The 18214-nt window shown below is 37.9% G+C and overlaps 2 protein-coding genes across 3 annotated transcripts; both read left to right on the top strand.

Moving 5' to 3' along the window:
• Positions 1-3512: 3512 nt before the first annotated feature.
• LOC103962802 (protein SCAI) lies at positions 3513-11053 on the top strand. Of its 2 annotated transcripts, none has more exons than XM_009375572.3 (10): positions 3513-3766; positions 3852-4245; positions 4908-5114; positions 5663-5884; positions 6766-6832; positions 6953-7099; positions 7745-7836; positions 8388-8567; positions 8650-8786; positions 10620-11053. In XM_009375572.3, exons 1-10 carry the CDS (start codon positions 3651-3653, stop codon positions 10855-10857), a joined length of 1800 nt encoding a protein of 599 aa, XP_009373847.2. In that variant the 5' UTR covers positions 3513-3650; the 3' UTR covers positions 10858-11053. The 2 variants fall into 2 exon arrangements, with proteins under 2 accessions (XP_009373847.2, XP_009373848.2); XM_009375573.3 differs by having other exon boundaries at positions 3517-3766; positions 6956-7099.
• A 2970-nt stretch (positions 11054-14023) lies between these two features.
• Positions 14024-17121, top strand: LOC103935180 (probable pectinesterase/pectinesterase inhibitor 51). The gene is given in 4 exon segments (XM_009344937.3): positions 14024-14466; positions 14468-14704; positions 14706-15285; positions 16285-17121. Coding segments are annotated over 4 exon segments (1707 nt in total). The 5' UTR covers positions 14024-14256; the 3' UTR covers positions 16965-17121.
• Positions 17122-18214: the final 1093 nt, after the last annotated feature.

Here is an 18214-nt window from a genome sequence, read left to right as displayed (position 1 = left end):
GGGCTAAGCAGGACAAGACGGTGTTGGGAGGCAGTAGATCAACTAAATTTTTGGAGCTGCACCATTTCATCTTCTCTGCCATCTGGGTAAAAAAAGGTTGCGCAGGTCAAGAAGAGAAGAAGATGATGAATAGTAACCTTTTAAAATAACCTAAGGTTAAACGACGTTGTCGATTGGTTTTTTTTTTTTTTTTTTAAGTGAGAATTTAACGAGCTTTCACACACTGTGATGGGCTTGTCCACCCAAATAGTAAAGTCCAAAATAAGCCTATTCAATCTATTAATGAGTTGTCAATTAATTGTTTATTATACTACCTATTAATTAAAGAACATTCTTTGTGAACTAAAAACTAATGAAAATGGAAGTATAGTTTTTTATGAGTAAATATGTAAATATTTATAATAATAAATACTAAATTTACTTAAAACCGCCTAGGGCACCTAGACACCCGCCTAGGCCCCAGTCTACCGCCCGACTAGCGCCTTGCAGTTTTTTAGAACCTTGGTAAGGATTTAAACAGTTATGGATAAATACCTGCAATTATCCACCCACGATAATCGTTGCCCATCCCTACATGTAACCATGTGAGTGCCATGCACTGCCTACATCTAATTTGTTGGCTTAAGGGAACTAAGTAAGATATTTGATTGATATGAAGCAAGTTCAAGGCTATTTGAATATTTCTATTGGATAATATAATGTCATATGTAAATACTTTTTAAATTATGGGTGTAGTGGAGATGAGAATGCTTCGTTGGATGTGTGGGCACATGAAAAATGACTAAGATTAGAAATGAGGATATCTGAGGTAAAGTAGGAGTAGCCGAAATTGAAGGAAAGATGAGAGAAAATCGATTACGGTGATTTAGACATGTGAAACGAAGGCCTACTGACGCTCTAGTTAGAAGATAGGACTACGGGACAGAGGTTCAGGGCTGAAGGGGTAGAGAAAAACCTAGGAAGACTTTGGAAGAGACTCACAATGGGCTAGCAATAATGCGGCTCAAATTCGTCTTTGGAGAGAATCGAACCTAAGACGTCTTAATGAGGAGGAATACCACAGACGTGAGATTAAGTGGCAATTATATTATTAGATTGAAATGTCCAGGAATGGAGCTAGAAGTTTCTTCTAGAGGGGGCAACCCTAAAAAACAACTAACCAAACCTTATTATGGTTTGACTTATACCAATATGATAACAGGGATGACTTCAAATGATGATGTATCACACTTTCAATGTTACAAAATTTCAGTGTAGCTAATACATGAGAGGCATGAGAGAGACTTTTTTTGTTTATATGATGGAACAAGAGTACTTGTGATCATACAATTTTTTAAATGAAGTAATATGAACGTATGCTTGATATTAAGCACATACATTTTCTTTAGATATAACAAGTGTAGTATATATATGCAATATGTAGCTTAACATCAAATTGCTTGAACTGAGGGCATCTGCACCCAATGAACCCTCATTGGGTTCATCTATAAAGATGTTACGTGAGAGTGAGAATGAAGTTGTTGCATATAAATTACTTTTGAATTTTGACCTAAAACAGAAAAGCGAAAGATAAAGATTTCCGTGCATTGAGATGGGAACTTTACCCTTCTCTCTCCCTTCTGCAATCCCCAAAATAGCATAAAAATCCACATCAACGCAACATCACCCAATGGTGTGCCTTTCCAATTTTGTGTCGTCTAAATAGGCTTAAAATCCTACCCGGCCCAAAAAAAAAAAGTTAAAATGTAGCTCTAATTTAAAATTCCAAATAGTTAATAATTTGAATAGTACTATTAGGGGGCCTCAGGCCCTCTCCAACCATGAAGGAAAAGTCCTGGCCACAATTTCAGCCATCAAAAATATAATTTATCATGTTAATTTTCGGCCATCAAAAATATAATTCATCATGTTAATTTTTTCCGTCTTCAATCATTGAAGACTAAATTTTAGACCCTTTATATTTTTATTACGTTTTAGTATACTCAAATATTTCTTTACTATACAATCAAATGATGGGCTCCACAAAAAAGAAATGCTTAAATGTCTGGGGCCGTCATTTTTTAGCCCTTTTAGGGGCTGATTTGAGCCCCCAAAACACACCAATTTACAAATATCTTTGGTTAGAAACGGTTTTGTTTAATTTTGGGGCAAATATTGACCAAATGCCCTTGACTGGAGACGGCCTCGCCTTCATCCCAACTTTCTAAATCCGAACAGATGTCATAAGGTATAATCAGTTTCTGTTTTGGCCTTGTCGCGTTAGACTAATAATGGATTAACAAGATAATAGCATGTTCTTGTTATTACAACGATACTAAAGGAGACAAAAATCAAACTATGGAAATTTCACCAGTCTTCACCTCTAGGCTCTAGCCATGCCTCCCATTTTCTCTATTTTCCAGTCTCTCTTGGTGTCGTATCAAGATCGGACACTTTTCTCTCTCCCCGGGGTTCCTCTTTACATCTCTCTCTGTCTCTCCTAGCACCAAATGGGGTTGGGCGGCAGAGAAAGGATTCCCAAATATGAGATGGTTTGACTAGTAAGTCATAATCCTTATGCAGAAAGTATACATGAATGAATAAAAAATGACTAGAAGGAATCAATTAAACACTTGTATCGTAGTCACACATCCTAATTCCTACAAAAGAAATTGAATTATATCACATATTTTCTTTTAAAAGAGAGATAACGAGTGGCAATCACGGTTATCCATCCATTTCAAAAGTCGGGAAAATTCACAGAAACATTTCAGCATCTCCTGATGAGATATCATTCACATAATAAAGAAGGGAAAACAACAAAATAACACAAGGTTATTATCAACATTTTCTATTTTAATATATAGTACAATAATAGTTATTGGAAAAATAAAACTGAAACATAAAAGATAAAAAATGTATTACCAAACACTGTATGTCAACACAAATTGTGTCGAGAAGCCACAAGGAACTTTGATTTACAACCAATAAATTATAGATGTCGAGTATATTTAGAAAATATGAATATCCAACCATATAGATGGAGCCCATAAAGGCCCACTGGATATTGATGCCCCTCACTCAACACTTAAGTAATTCGTTGTTAAGCTACATACTATAGGTATATATACACTTAATATATTTGAAGAAAATATCTGCACTAGCATCGTTCCTACTGCTTCTTCTTCATAAAAAAAATAATAATAATATGATCACATGTGCTCTTGTTCCATCATTCAAACAGAAAAAACCCCTCTCTTGCCTCTTATGTATTAACGACACTGATATTTGTAACATTGAAATTATGATTTGAAACCATCCCCATTACCAAATTAGTATAAAGTCAAACCTTAATAAGGTTTTGTTAATTAGTTTTCAGAATTGCCCTTCAATAAAAGAAATTTCTAGCTCTGTCCAGTTCAATCATGAATTCCATTCCATGATATACATAAAAAACAAAAAACAAAACAGAGTGTGCCTGACAGTTTCCTGGCCCAAATTGTCCAGAAACATAAAAGCCCAGCTCCAATCTTTCTACTACTCTCCGACCAAAAACAACAACAAAATCTTTCCATTACTCCCTCCTCCCTCCCCCGCCCACCTCAGCCGACTCCCACTTGCAGTCCACCACCACCAACCCAAAACGACACCATCCCCAACCCAAAACGACAATGCAAGCACAGCAAAACCCTAACATCCCAGTTAGCGAAATCTACTGGTCTCTCCTCCACAAAGCCGACAAGAAATTCTCCAAAATCAGAGAGCTCCCCTATTACCACCGCAACAGGTCCTTCAATCTCCTCGATTTCTTCATCCTAAACCCTAATTTCCCAACAAGTATTCCTTAATCTTGTTTTTTGAATTCTGTTCAGGCACGAGTACGACGCGTATTTCTACAAGGTCTTCAAGGTGTACACGCAGCTATGGAAATTTCAGCAAGAAAATCGCCAGAAACTTGTGGAGTCCGGTCTCCGGCGATCGGAGATTGGCGAGATCGCGTCGCGAATTGCGCAGCTCTACTTGGGGCAGTACATGAGGACCAGCGAGGCAAGCTACCTCTCCGAAGCGTACATATTCTACGAGGCGATTCTCAGCAGAGAGTACTTCAAGGAGGGCATGTTTCAGGACCTGAGCTTGGCCAACAAGCAGCTCCGGTTTGTTTCGAGGTTTTTAATGGTGTGCTTGCTCTTGAATCGGCGAGAGATGGTGCAGCAGCTGCTCAATCAGCTCAGAGTCTTGGTTGATGAGTGCAAGAGGACCTTCCAGGTTTGTGATTTGTTTTTTTTATTAGGGTGCTTTGATTTCTTGATTTACTTGTGAACAACATTCACTTGACATATGTGCTCTCGTTTCATTTTTAGAATGGAAAATAGAAAGTGTGTGTGTGTGTTTATACTACATACTTATTTTAATTGCAGTGGAAATGACTAGAAATTATCGAGAATTAGTATAAGTTTACACAACGAAAGAAATTGAGCGAAAATGAAAGTAAAGAAAAATTACAATGTAATATATAATAACCTAGTGTGTGTATATATGTATAATGTATATATGATATGTATAACAACCATGCAGTGATTGAGAATACGAACATGGACAAAGGCAAAGTTTTAAAAGGCTGTGCAGTAGTTAAGTATAATGGAATGACATTGACTAGGTGTGGTTTTATGAAGTTCCCATGCTCTGTAGCTTCGGTTGTAGAATCATAAGAGTTTTTTGGGTAATGCTTTATTGCTCTTGGAAGATTTGCGCGGTTAACTGAGGTCTAAGACTGTCAGTCACTCTCTGTTTCGTTTCATTTAATATATTAAGGCATAACTCTGCTTTTTCTCCTCCTTAAATTCATGTATAGAAGTAGGAAGTTTAAGCATCTTTGTTCTTGCAGATAGGTTTAATAATAGTGACATTTCAATGATCTTTGTTTCCAGGAAACTGATTTTAAAGAATGGAAGCTGGTGATTCAGGAAATAGTTAGATTTTTGAAAGCTGACACAGCTTTTATGAATATCAGGCCTTTGAGATACAGTATTGTTCTAGACTGTCATCCTGATTCCCTACCACATGTTTCCACAGCAGTTGCAAAGAGGTCCTTGAGACTGCGAGATGCTATACTGAGCAGCTACCATCATAATGAGGTTAGGTGTTGAGGTTTTTCCTTCACTTCTTTTTTCGCTTGGAATATGAAACCATATGTGTATAAGTCAAAACAATCACACTGCTTGTAGACATGTTCTGTCACTAAATAAACAATAGCCAGTGTACAAAAAGCTCTAGCTAACAACAAGAAAAAAGGCCATTTTGTGTGGACAATGTAGTTCTTTTTTAGCTATTTTGATTTATTTTTATTGAGTTTCAGTTTTAGATGTAGTTGGGATGAATGATCTCTAAGGGATACCTTGTCTTACGTGTTGTAACTTTCATCTTAAATTTGAAGAAAATTGTTTTTCTGAAAAAAAAAAATAATAACCATGAAATGCAGATAAGAACAGCTTTCCAATGTGTGAAATCTGAGATTTCCTGAAACTGCAATTATGTTTACTGGAATAGGTTCTCACTTTTGTTCATTTTCCAATGCGCAAATGTTGTCAAGGTTCTCAATTACATTTTTTTGATGCCTTATGAATATGATAAATGGAATCATTTCTGATATTTTCTGTTTTCTCTATGTTTAAATCTCAATTAGGTAAAGTTTTCAGAGCTTACTCTTGACACTTTTAGGATGCTTCAGTGTCTGGAGTGGGAACCTAGTGGCTCATTTTACCAGTCTAGTGGGGCTAAAAATGGTCAGAATGGGGCACCGGCATCCAGCCGCATTAATTACTCTCAAGATATTGCCGATCCTACTCTGCCACCTAATCCAAGAAAGGCTGTCTTATACCGTCCGTCTGTTACACATTTTCTAGCAGTGAGTATAATGGGTAATAATTTACTGATCTGTTGCCTGTTTCTCTATTCAGTGTTTTGTTATATTGGCTTCTAGGCTGTAGTACATTTTGGGTTTATTGATATCACAAAAGTATAGATCGATGATGAGGTTGAAATATTGTTTTGTCATGCACATTTATGTTCAATTATCAACTACCTAAATGCTTAAAGATAGTATCTCTTTAAGTTTAAACTTAGATAACCAGTTTATATGGAAAGCCAAGCAAAATCCTTGTTTTCCTAAACTATTAGAATTAATTCAAAGACTAGTGACCGACACAATCATGCTCTTGTAAACATTGGGAGGTTGGACCTTCTTGCCCGTGCAAATTACAGAAAAGTATGTGCTTGTTTTATCCTTGATTTGAGCAGCTATCATCCTGCTATGCATCTGTGATGTATCATCTCCTTCTTGATTATGTTACATCTGCATGAACCCATGCTTGTATAGGACACAGATTTGTTTGATTGTGTCAAAGTTGTGTCAGAGCTCTTAACCCTTTTATTTCAAACACTTAGCAAGTGCTGTGACACTCCACCTAGGATATATTTCTATGGATCATAGCACCTATCGTTGAGCAAGCTAATAATTACCACGTATAGTTATCAGTTACTAGTACCACATATCAGTTTCTAGAACCATGAGTGATTTCGATTGAGCATATGATTTTGTTCGGTAAACACATAGAGAATGGTTTGGATGAAATATGAAATCTTACCATCATCTTTTCCTTTTTGCGATAGTTAATGCTCCTTGTATCTGAATCCTGCCATCCTCTCTGCAAGACGGCTTCAACACTATTATTTTTGTAAGGAACTGCCTTTGTAATAAAATTCCTATATTGTTTGCATGACTGTCAGGTTTTGGCCACAGTTTGTGAGGAGCTTCCCCCTGATGGAGTTGTTTTGATATATCTGTCAGCTTCAGGTGTGAAAATTTAGTTTTAAATCTTAGCCCTTGGGTTTTTTTGTTTGTGTTGTGTAAAATCAACATTCCTTTAACATCATTAAATTGGTTCATTTAAAAGACATAATATTTTGTCCCCAGCAGGTGCTGGAATGTACTCTGATGCAACGTCCCCTTCTACCTTGGCCTATTCGTCTGATAGGATAAACCCTTCTCGTGGACAAGGTAAAGGAGATGGTTCAAGCTCTCAGGCGGGCTGTTTACAGTTTGGTAGCCATAGAAACGGAGGTAAGTTCTTAGCTTGTTTGTTTACTCCCAATTATAAGTGTTGGGCACAGATTTGGATTTTTGCCCTCAAAAGTTGACCTAGCAGGAAAAAAAAAAAAAAAAAAAACTAAAATAACTGAAGAAATTTTTGCAAAGTGTTTTTGTCAAAATCTGTGGTTTGTCATTCTTTCTTCTCTTTGTGTGAGTTCTTGCAAGATGGGGTTGTAGTGGGGCATTAAATAAAAGCTAATGATGCATTCTTGTTTAGGAGGTGCCTTGGTCCAAATTACGTGGCCATGTACTTGGAATATTATCTCCAGTACCGGAAATAATAATAAAGTATAAGGTTATATCTATTCCGAGTATACTGTGGTTCAAGGGGTGTAGGGCAGGTTGAGTAAGAAGTTTAATAAGTTTACACTTGAATTGGATTTGTAATTATTCACTGTAGAAGCCTAGAAGGTCTACAACTATAATTGTTGTTACTCACATGCCATGCTTATCTGATATATAATTGATTAATGGATTTCCGGGTTATTATTTGATGATTTGATCAATGTGACTGGTGTATTTAAACCTTTGATCTGGTCATATTTCTGTATTTCATTTCTTTGTTTTTGCATAACTTCCATGATAAACTGATATCATACAAAATCTCTATTTCAGGAGTGAATAACATTTATCCGAGTGACTTGGTTCCATTTACACGAAGACCACTTGTTTTAGTTATTGACTGTGACAGCAGTGAAGCTTTTGAGGCAAGTATATTAACTCTATTTTGTAGTGGGATATCTTTCCTAAATTTTTAGATTTGTGTATGAGAATTGGAATGCATTTCCAATAACGTTTTTGCCTGTAAAGAAGTTTATGTATTTGAAAAAGTATGTATTTAATCTGTACTATCAAATATATAAATATTTCTAGCTCATCATAATTTGTATCACACTGCATTGATGCAAGTTCCTAGTTATCCCCTTATTTACTTCTTGAATATTCCATATGGATTCATTGAATGTACTGATCATCCCTAGAGGCTAGAAGTGGCCAGTTCTTATAGTTCACGAAATGATTGAAGTTTGAGTACTCTGTCTTTGGTAGCTACTTCATAATCAGATTTCCATCCTGAAGCAAAATGGAGGATATAGTTGTCACTATCAAAACTTAATAACCTCAACCCCCTCCCAATCTGTCTCCCCACTGTGCAGTATTATTTATATGGTAGCTTAATGAGCGGGCCCTATGTTCATCTCTTTCTCTTTTCCATTAAATTTCATCAATACAGATCTCATTAATGATTAAATGTACTCAGGCTATCAACGGAGTACAAAAAGGAGAGACCGCTGCAATGCTCCTATCTTCTAGCTCCTCATATCACACTACTCTCGGTTCCTCTCGTCAGTCAAGTGGAAGCCTATTCACTATTTTCCTCACAGCTCCAGTGCAGGCTTTCTGTTTACTGCTTGGTATTTCAGGTTCTGACATTGACATGGTGCGTATAATGTTGACACTTGGTCTCTTCTTAATAAGATTGGTTATTTAGTTTTCTCCTAACTTTTGTGGAACGAATTCAGGAAACATTTGACAAGGCAGAGAAGCTTCTTTCCAGTTCGTTAAGTGAATGGGGGTCTACTTTGGTGACATTGGACACTATTGATCCTGTTTGGGCACAGATTTTGAGTGACCCCTTCCTAAGGCGACTCCTTTTGAGGTACTCCTCTATTTAACCTTTGTTCTTATGGAGTAGTTTACAATGTGTAGGCCTACAGTCTCTAGTGTTCTCTTTTATTTCAGTATTATTTTTATCAATAGTCAGCTTCGACTGCTCTTACAAGAAATATTTTAGTGTGAATAAATGCATCATGATTTCTGCACGAGGATGCACTTTTGATTAAACTTGAAACTGGCACATATTTTGACAGAAATGTTTTGTGGTACATGTTCTTTCTTGCTATATGCACAATGCTAGAGGATTTAATGTTCAAAATCTCAGTCACAAGTTTTGTTGGTCAAGGCACCCATAAAGAGGTGTATTTGAGCTTAAATGCTTAACCTGTTTACATGGAAGGTTTAAATTTGTTATTTCATTGTCCTTGGGCGTTCGGATAATTGATGTGAAGTGTCAAATAGGTTCGACTGGGCTGGGTAGACTTATTCGAGCTCAGGCAGGACTGAAAGGTCTTTTCCGAGCTCACCGCAACAAGTTTGTCATGCACAAAATTTCAACTTCAGCATAAGCTATTCTTTAAATGTATTTGAGTTTAAGATTTGAAAAGTTGAGGGTACATAAGTTCCAATCCGACTCCATCTTGAATGTTAGTGTTTAGGGTTTTGGTTAATATAGCGCTCATAGATCTAGTTTTAGTTAACATACGAGGGACGCCTAAAACTCATTGGTCTAATGGACTTTTTATTTGAAGGACTTTCCACTGATTGGATACTAAACTACAAGTCTGCAAGTATCTCTCTGGCAAGGTGTCCTGGTGGGCAGTTGCCATTTTGCAACTGGACATTCTTGATTTTTTGTTTTTGGTTTTTATCATCAATGGTCCCTAAAGCATTCAAAACTCATAAATTTAGCCCCTTTACTTAAATATCAGTCAATCATCCCTATACTTCGTTACCACACATCATTGTGATCCTTTCCATTAGATTTTCAGTTAAATACTAGTCATTTGCAGCGCACATGACCTCTGTTTGAGGAGAGCAACTTACATTGAATGGGTTCACTTCCACGTGGCATCCTGATCCAGTAATACATTGCCATGTGGAGGAAAACTTGCACATGGCAATACATTATTAGACAAGGGACACCACGTGGCAGTGAACGTGTTCCATGTAAGTCATTCTCCTGTTTGAGGGGCATTTTGGTGAAACTAATACTCTACAGTTCTTCTTATCACCAGTCAGAACACCATCGAATTCCTTTCCTAGTTAATTTAATGTAATATATAGTATTTGTATGTGAAAATAGAACTCTCCTACAGTTCATTCTAATGCAAAGGACAGTCCTGAATCTTCTGTGGCTGCAATTATTTGAGAAAATAAAGGAATACTTAGGTTTTCATGAACAGAGATAGGGTGGAAGGGAAACACAGTGGTAAGGTGGTGGCAGACAGTGGTAGGAGAGAACTGATTATACCAAATATACCCCTTAAACAGAGGTCATGTGCGCTGCACGTGATAAATTTAAAAAAACATTTCATGGAAGTACCACATTGATGTGTACCAAAGTGTAGGGATGATATTTATTGATTTTGTAAGTTCAGGTACCCATTTGATGTGTTTCACATAGCTCAGGGACCATTGGTGATAAACCCTTAGTTTTATTTCTTCAACCCGTACACAAATGTTTGCGTATTCATGTCTTTGAAAGTTTGCTGAAATTAACAATTGTCAGCGCTTTATATTATTAGATGCTCTCAAATGGGTTGACCTTTAATTTGCCGATAATTTGCTAGAATTGTTATGTTCTAGGCAGCGTTCCTTGTGTTCCCTGTGTGTGAAACATGTTAATGTGTATAATTTTTGTTTCTTCCTTTAGGTTCATATTTTGTCGGGCTGTGCTATCACTCTTTGCTCCAACCTTCGATAAGAAGGAATTTATTCCAAAGTGTACGCCATGTCTTCCAGTGTCTGTCTCGCCAATGTCAACGGCTTGTCAAACTGTAATTTTACAGACAGCAAACATCTTTGGAGCGACCAACAAGTTCATCTTCTCAGAAGGACTTGAACTCCCCGAAAATAGACAGGGCGATACAGAGTCAATGTCATGTTCATGAATCATACAGGGGTAAAGCGCATTATAGCTAGACAAGTTATTGGTGGGTGAATTTGTATTCGTGATTTGGACTCGTGGTGCCAAGACTTTCCCGATACCTTGTGTGGGTTTTGTATAAGAAATGTTTTTGGCATCCTGAATTTGTAATATTTGTGAGATAAGTTGGACTTTAAATTTGATGTCTGCTTAAATGAGAAGCTCTTCCTTGTGTGTACGGTGGCAACCCGAGCAACCCGTCCTAATTGATTCGGGTTGACCCTTTTTCAGTTTTAATAGTAAAATTTTTTTGCAAACCAACCTTTGAATTTTAGACGTAGGATTTGTATCCGTGAACTTGCATGCCACGAGATGTCATGTCATTTATCCTTCTGCATAGAATATGTGGTTGAAAGATTATAGTTTCTTATTCTTTTATATAAAAATACTAATTATACGGTTTGTATAATGACTCCCATTGCATAAAATCGTCATTCTGCCATTTGCATAATCACAAAAACTAGAAAATAAAGAGGGATGTTTTGAATGTCGTATGAACTTATGCATTATTTTCAATTTCTTATATGAACTAAAATTTTAAGTAATTTGTCCTATCGTTTTTTTGAAAGTATTATTTTGCTACATTACTCTAATTATGTTAAGTTTTCTATCTAAAAGTTATGTGACTTGCCCATGACTTGTTTTTAAGGTTAATTTGGACATATCAATTCCCTGCTCCCTGTCAAGATTTTTCTGAAAATTTTGAAGTTATTTCGAACATTTCAACTCCTTTTTTAATAGATACGAATGACTGTGTTGAATTGTCAAAGCTTACAATTAGTTAAAATTCATGTTAGTGAGCAAATGTCTTTTATGGTTGCTGACAATAAGTTTTTGAAACTCGCATGTTTTTTTTACCAACCAAAAGTGTTGGGTTCGTACTAAGAAAAAGTAGAGAACTTGTGAAAAAGAGGTTAAAAGTCATGAACCTATGTATTCCCCCACATAATATATATCTATGTATAAGAATAAATAAATAAATAAAAAACCTTGCGAAAATGTCTCAAAAGTTCGAAATAAACCTTGAACATAAGTCATGTGCATTGCCAATTATTTATTTTGAATGTAAAACTTATCAGAGTTAGTGAAATGACAGATTAATAATTTCAGAAAATTGATATGACAAAACACTTAAATTTTTAGTTTATATTACAAATTAAAATAGAATGTATAAGTTCATATGACATTTCAAATACTTTCCCAAAATAAAAATTATGAATGAGAGTATAGTTATCATCAGACTATTTATATAAAGGGAAAAAAATAGAAATTAGTTGTATGACCCCACATCGAATTTCAAAGATTTGTACCATCTATTTTTACAAAATTACTTGGAGTTTATCTCAAGAGTAGTTTTCATATTTACAAAATCACTTTGGAGTTTATCTCAAGGGTACTTTTGCTATTTAAAAAAAATGTTGTACGGAAAGTGGAGTTCTAATAAATTTTTCCAAAAGGAAAAGGGAAAATAAGCAAACAGGAATTCGATCTAAAACAACAGGAAACCAGGATCATACCCTTTGACCGTAGAAATCTTTTTGAAAGGCTAATCTGATGGTTTTGCATAGATGCATAAAGGAGCTGAAAACGCTCACAAGTCCCACCTCTCTACATAACATTCCCTTATTGCCTTATAATTTTCCAGTTGTCTACATGAATCCCATTATTTTACACCCAAAACTCACACAAGTAACACCAATATATATAAAGCTGCCTCTTCATCCCTAAAATATAGATCATTCATAAAACTACTAATTAAGCGTCCGACCGGAGAATTTCCTTTCATTAATCTGGCAGAGGATTTATCACAAAGAGAGGAGTGACTAGCGAGAGACGAAAGAAATCGGAGATGGTAATAGACATTATCAAGGTGCTTGTTCATAACTTTGACGTTCTTGCAATGCCTGTGGTTTCTATTGTTTATCCACTATATGCGTCTATCAGGGCACTCGAGACCATGTCTAATATTTCGACGATCGACAATGGCTTACTTACTGGATTCTGTATTCTATGATCACAACGTTTGAGCTCACCTTTTCCAAAGTCATCGAGTTCATCCCAATCTAGTCATATGTTAAGCTGATTATGTATTTTTGGTTGGTCTGCCCACGCTTCAGCGGGTCGACATATATTTACCAGAATTATGTTAGACCTTTCTATCTCAACCACGTCACAGAGATTCCTGTGTTGGAAGGAAGAAGCAACGTCACATGCAAAACGCCGGAGACAGGTAGTACTGCATCGGAAAAAGTCTGCAGGAACACATTTGAAACCCCGGAGAGAAGAACATCGGGAAAAAGCAAGAAGAACACATTCGAAACGCCGGTGATAAGTAGTACATTGAAGAAAAACGTGGCAACATTAACAATCCATTAGATGGAATTAGGCATATGCTTGTTTTTTCAGAGTTATGTATTTCATTCTCTATTATAGTGTGGAGTAAGTTCGTAAAAAAACCATAGTTCATGCTATTGAGACGTACGTATAATCAATTGTATTTTTATTTTTGGTACAAATTATACTTAGTTACTTTCGTCAAGTACTTGTAGATGTTGACAAGCTGGAGAGAGAGGGAAAGTTTCAAACCTAAGACGCATGGAGGGGAACTCAACACCCTTTCTATTTGGATATTGGACCGCATATGCGTGAGACTTCTATAGCTGATATACTTTTAAATTGTTTATGCATGTCTTTGTTGTTGTTTGGACCCAAAATGACATTTTTGGGGTGAGCCATGTTTGGCCTCAGTCCAATAAGAGATATCATGAATATTCCCCACCAAGGGCCTGGCCTAGTGGAATTTGGCTGGGTCCTATTGAAAAATGGTTTTATCTAGATGAGGGTGAGTGGTTGAATCCTAAGACAATAAGGAATCCTTAGAAACTAGTTATGCTTCGAATCAGAAAAGATACCAAAGATCAAGAGTTAATCTGTGTTTACTGAATAACATAATTTATTAGAATAAGTCATTTACATTCCTGGATATGTCTGTCCGTCTGTCTGTCGTTTTCCCCCTTTACTTTTCAGTTGGACACACAGTTTTACACTGACACCCTCAACACATCCTCTCAGATCATATCTGACTTGGATAACTGCGCAGCAATTACTGGATCCTTTGCGGTTTTGCTGCTCTCGTTTTTGCTCCCACTACAATCTGTGAATCCGTGACAGACACAGACAGACAGCACCCAAACAATCAGTCTGAATTCCTCCAAATATCCCCCGCCCGTGACTTTCCCCTTTCCCTCGTGACTCCTAATTTCCTAAATTCGAACCAATTAGAATCCACAAAAATCAAATCGCGACGTCGGATTACTTTCCGAATTCCAAATATGACCAATTAATTCCGCACCCCAATCATTCAATGACCTTCAATTTGCACAGAAAACCCACCAAATTTATAAACCCACCACCATGCTGCTCCTCCAGACCCAAATCCCTAATCCTCATTCTCCTCATGGCCTCCCTCCTCTTCCTTTCTCTCCTCTCCCTCACTCTCTTCCTCTCTCTATCCTCCGCTTCCCGCCACCGTCCTCCCGGTCACTCTATCTCCCCTCATCCCCAGATCCAGCTAGTCATGCAAGGCCACGCGCTTCCCCGAAGCGTGCCAAGCTTCCCTGGGCAAGGTCCTCACTGACCCAAATGCCACCCCTCTCGAGACCATCCATTTCGCCGTCCAGGTCGCCGACGATGGCCTCAAAACGGCGCAGGGCATGGTCCACACCATCCTGGACTCGTCCGCAGGGAACATAAACCGCTCCACCGCCGCGAAAAACTGCCTGGACGTCCTTGGCAACTCCCACTACCGAATTTCGCTCAGCCACCGATGGATTGTCACGTGGTCGCGTTAAGAACGCACGTGCCTCCATGAGCGCCGCGTTGCTCTACCAGTACGACTGCTGGTCGGCTCTCAAGTACGCAAACGACACCCACATGGTGAACGAGACGATGTCGTTTCTCGACTCGCTGATCGGCAAATCCAGCAACGCGCTCAGCATGATCGCGTCGTACGACAACTTCGGAAACGAAACAAAGTCGTGGGGCCCGCCGAAAACGGAGCGGGACGGGTTCTGGGAGCGGGTCTCGGGCGGAGGGTCCGACCAGGGATTTCGGGGCGGGATTCCGTCAGGTTTAAAGGCGGACGTGACGGTGTGCAAGGAGAATTCGTGCGATTACAAGACGGTGCAGGAGGCTGTGAATGCCGCGCCGGATAACGCGGGAGATAAGAGGTTCGTGATTGGGATAAAGGCGGGGGTGTACGAGGAGACCGTAGGGGTGCCCTTAGAGAAGCGGAACGTGGTGTTCTTGGGTGACGGGATAGGCAAAACCGTCATTACCGGCTCATTAAATGTGGGCCAGCCCGGAATTTCCACCTACAACACTGCCACCGTCGGTATGTTTACTACGCAATACGTATCACTTTTTGTATTTTGATTTGATTTTAATTTTTTTTCATCTGCCGTCATCTAGTGATAATTCTTTTTATTTATAAATGAAATGTCATACGTTCGATTATCGTTAAGTTCAATTTTGAACTGTGGTATCGTATGTTTGAAAAAAAATAAAATAAAATTCTAGGTCAGTTTTAGTTTTAAGATTTTTAAAATATGACGTCATATTTGGTAAGTTGAAAATGCAGTACGTGCTGGATCACACTCTTATGGTGTGACCCCGCACCCACGTAATGGCAGAGGATGGGTGGGTGGTGACATGCTGGAGCACATTATTTTGGTGCGGTCCATGATTGCACGCGATTGGAATGTATTCGTAGAGTATAGGGAAGTAGGCGTAGTTGGTAGCTTTTCGTAGTTCTAGTGGGTTGCTTGTTGTCCAACTGCGACCATATTTTTTGCGTCGTTCTCACATGTGAGACCCGATGCATAACACAATGTCGTTAGTAAATGTGATACATGTAAACATTATTTGTTAGTAAATGTGATGTGGGTAGCGTTATTCGTCAGGATGGATGGAGAGGCATAGGGAATTAGAATAATTTGAGAGGCATAGTCTATGGTACGAAGATTTCCAGAATTTAGCTGAGGACCGCAGTACTTGTCGTATTTTGTGCACGACTCCTGGAGTTGTGATGGTATTGCCGAGGAACGTCTTTATCTTCATGGAATCGTCTTGACCATTAGTGTGCACAGCCCTGAATCCTTCCGGTTTAAGTTGCAATTAGCCTTCGCAGCTGCATATGTTTTCTATCGTTGCTGACATTTTCCACAAATCCGGCCATTACTTTTGTACTTTCCACAAATGGGCCATATATTGGGATGACAATGCAAGGAACAACATATTATGAAAGCATCATTTGTTCGTCGAGTTTTCTTGTGTACTCCTTGATTGCATCTTTACTCAGATGCTGATTGTTTGATTATCTCATACATCACAGGAGTTAACGGTGATGGGTTCATGGCTAGTGGTCTCACAATCCAGAACACCGCAGGTCCCGATGCTCACCAAGCAGTTGCTTTCAGATCTGACAGTGATCTATCTGTAATCGAGAACTGCGAATTCATCGGCAATCAGGACACTCTCTATGCTCACGGCAACCGCCAATTCTACAAGTCGTGCACCATACAAGGCAATGTTGATTTCATCTTTGGTAACTCAGCTTCCATCTTCCAAGACTGCACCATCCTTGTCCGTCCTAGACAACTCAACCCCGAGAAAGGCGAAAACAATGCAGTCACAGCCCAAGGAAGAACAGACCCTGCGCAGTCAACGGGTTTTGTATTTCAAAACTGCTTGATCAACGGCACGGAAGAGTACATGAAGTTATATCGGAGCAAGCCCAAAGTGCACAAAAACTTCTTGGGGAGGCCGTGGAAGGAGTACTCGAGGACGGTGTTTATAAACTGTAATATGGAAGCTCTTCTAACACCACAAGGGTGGATGCCTTGGAGTGGAGATTTTGCTTTGAAAACCCTTTTCTATGGCGAATTCGGGAATTCGGGTGCGGGTTCTGATTTGTCCCAGAGAGTGACCTGGAGCAGCAAGATCCCACCCGAGCATGTTAATGCGTATTCTCTGCAGAATTTTATCCAGGGAGATGAGTGGATTAATGCATGAAATATTAGCGGGTTTTTAAATTCCCCTTTTTAATAACAAAATACTAGTTAGTGAGTGCAGTAGGAACGCAATACATTAGCAGTGGAAGCATATTGTTTCAATCCCCAACTTTTGCTATGTTATCTTACATATATAGAATGTGGAATTTCCTTTAAAACCCGTAATTTAATACATGAAAATCATGTGGCAGATCGACAAGGGAGCTAGTTGATCCGGTACTCTTTCTTTTGTTCTCCATTTCCTTGATACTTATCATGTTAAGTAAACGTTAAGCATCTAGACATTTAAGCTAAGGTGCGGGTATTTTGCTTCACACCTACTTAAGGTTTAACAGGCTTTGAACCAATGCAACAATATTCTTCTAATAGAGGAATGTAAATTATCCAAATGTAAATGAGATTTCATATTTACATCTCTCCTATTAAAGTAAATTTTTCTTTCACATTTACCAAGAATATAAAATGGGATGTAATTATGACTTTCACGTCTCAAATTTGTGTTTTCCCATTTGAGATGCTCTAGTGATAAGTTTCAAGAGACTTCATCTTAGGGCTGGTTTGATATTGCTGTACTTTAAAAAAAACTGCTTCTGCTGTGCTGTGAGAATAAGCAGCTGTGAAATAAAGCAGCAGAGTGTTTGGTAAACTTTTTTGTAAAAATGCTTTTGAAAAAAAAAAAACAGTATTATAGTGTTTGATAAATTTTTATGTAAAACAGATGTGAAAAAAAAAACTGGTTTTTCAAAGCTGGGTTTTGCAGCTTTGTGTTTTTGGTTTTTTTTCATCCAAAACTGTGAAAAAAAGCTGAAGTTGAATGTTTACCAAACATAAAAAAGCTCCCAACTTTTTTTTATAGCTATTTTTTTTTCAAAATCACCTCAATACCAAATTAGGGCTTAATACCCTACTAACAAAAATAATGTAAATACTAATTTAGGCTATTCAACATCAAATTGGAGTAACTTAGAGAAATAAGACTAGTCTAAAAGTAATTTGTCATCGGTAAGTTGTTTAGTAATCAAACTCTCATGAATTCATTTTTGTTGTTTTATTCCTGGTAAAACCACTTTGAAGCATTGACTAACGTAAAAAGTGTAATATTATTGTTTGGGTTAATATTTGAACATTGGATTTAAATGAAGGAAAGCCCAAGGATGCCAACTAAAAGGGGACTTGGCTGAAGCCCAGCACCGAGCCCAAAGACAAATTGAAGCCTTCTCAACCAAAATACAAGCCACGTGCTTACCATTG

Source organism: the organism of the source record quoted next, unplaced genomic scaffold (genome assembly GCF_019419815.1).
Source record: "Pyrus x bretschneideri cultivar Hongxiangsu unplaced genomic scaffold, Pyrus_bretschneideri_v1 Contig35, whole genome shotgun sequence".
Lineage (NCBI taxonomy): Eukaryota > Viridiplantae > Streptophyta > Magnoliopsida > Rosales > Rosaceae > Pyrus > Pyrus x bretschneideri.
This window is presented reverse-complemented; position numbering and strand designations above follow the sequence as displayed.

Excerpts from the sequence above, each read along its gene's own strand:
- LOC103962802 (XM_009375572.3), top strand. The coding sequence starts at position 3,651 with ATGCAAGCACAGCAAAACCCTAACATCCCAGTTAGCGAAATCTACTGG. Across the intron at positions 4,246-4,907 it reads AGTGCAAGAGGACCTTCCAG|GAAACTGATTTTAAAGAATG; the intron begins GTTTGTGATTTG and ends CTTTGTTTCCAG. Across the intron at positions 5,885-6,765 it reads CTGTTACACATTTTCTAGCA|GTTTTGGCCACAGTTTGTGA; the intron begins GTGAGTATAATG and ends CATGACTGTCAG.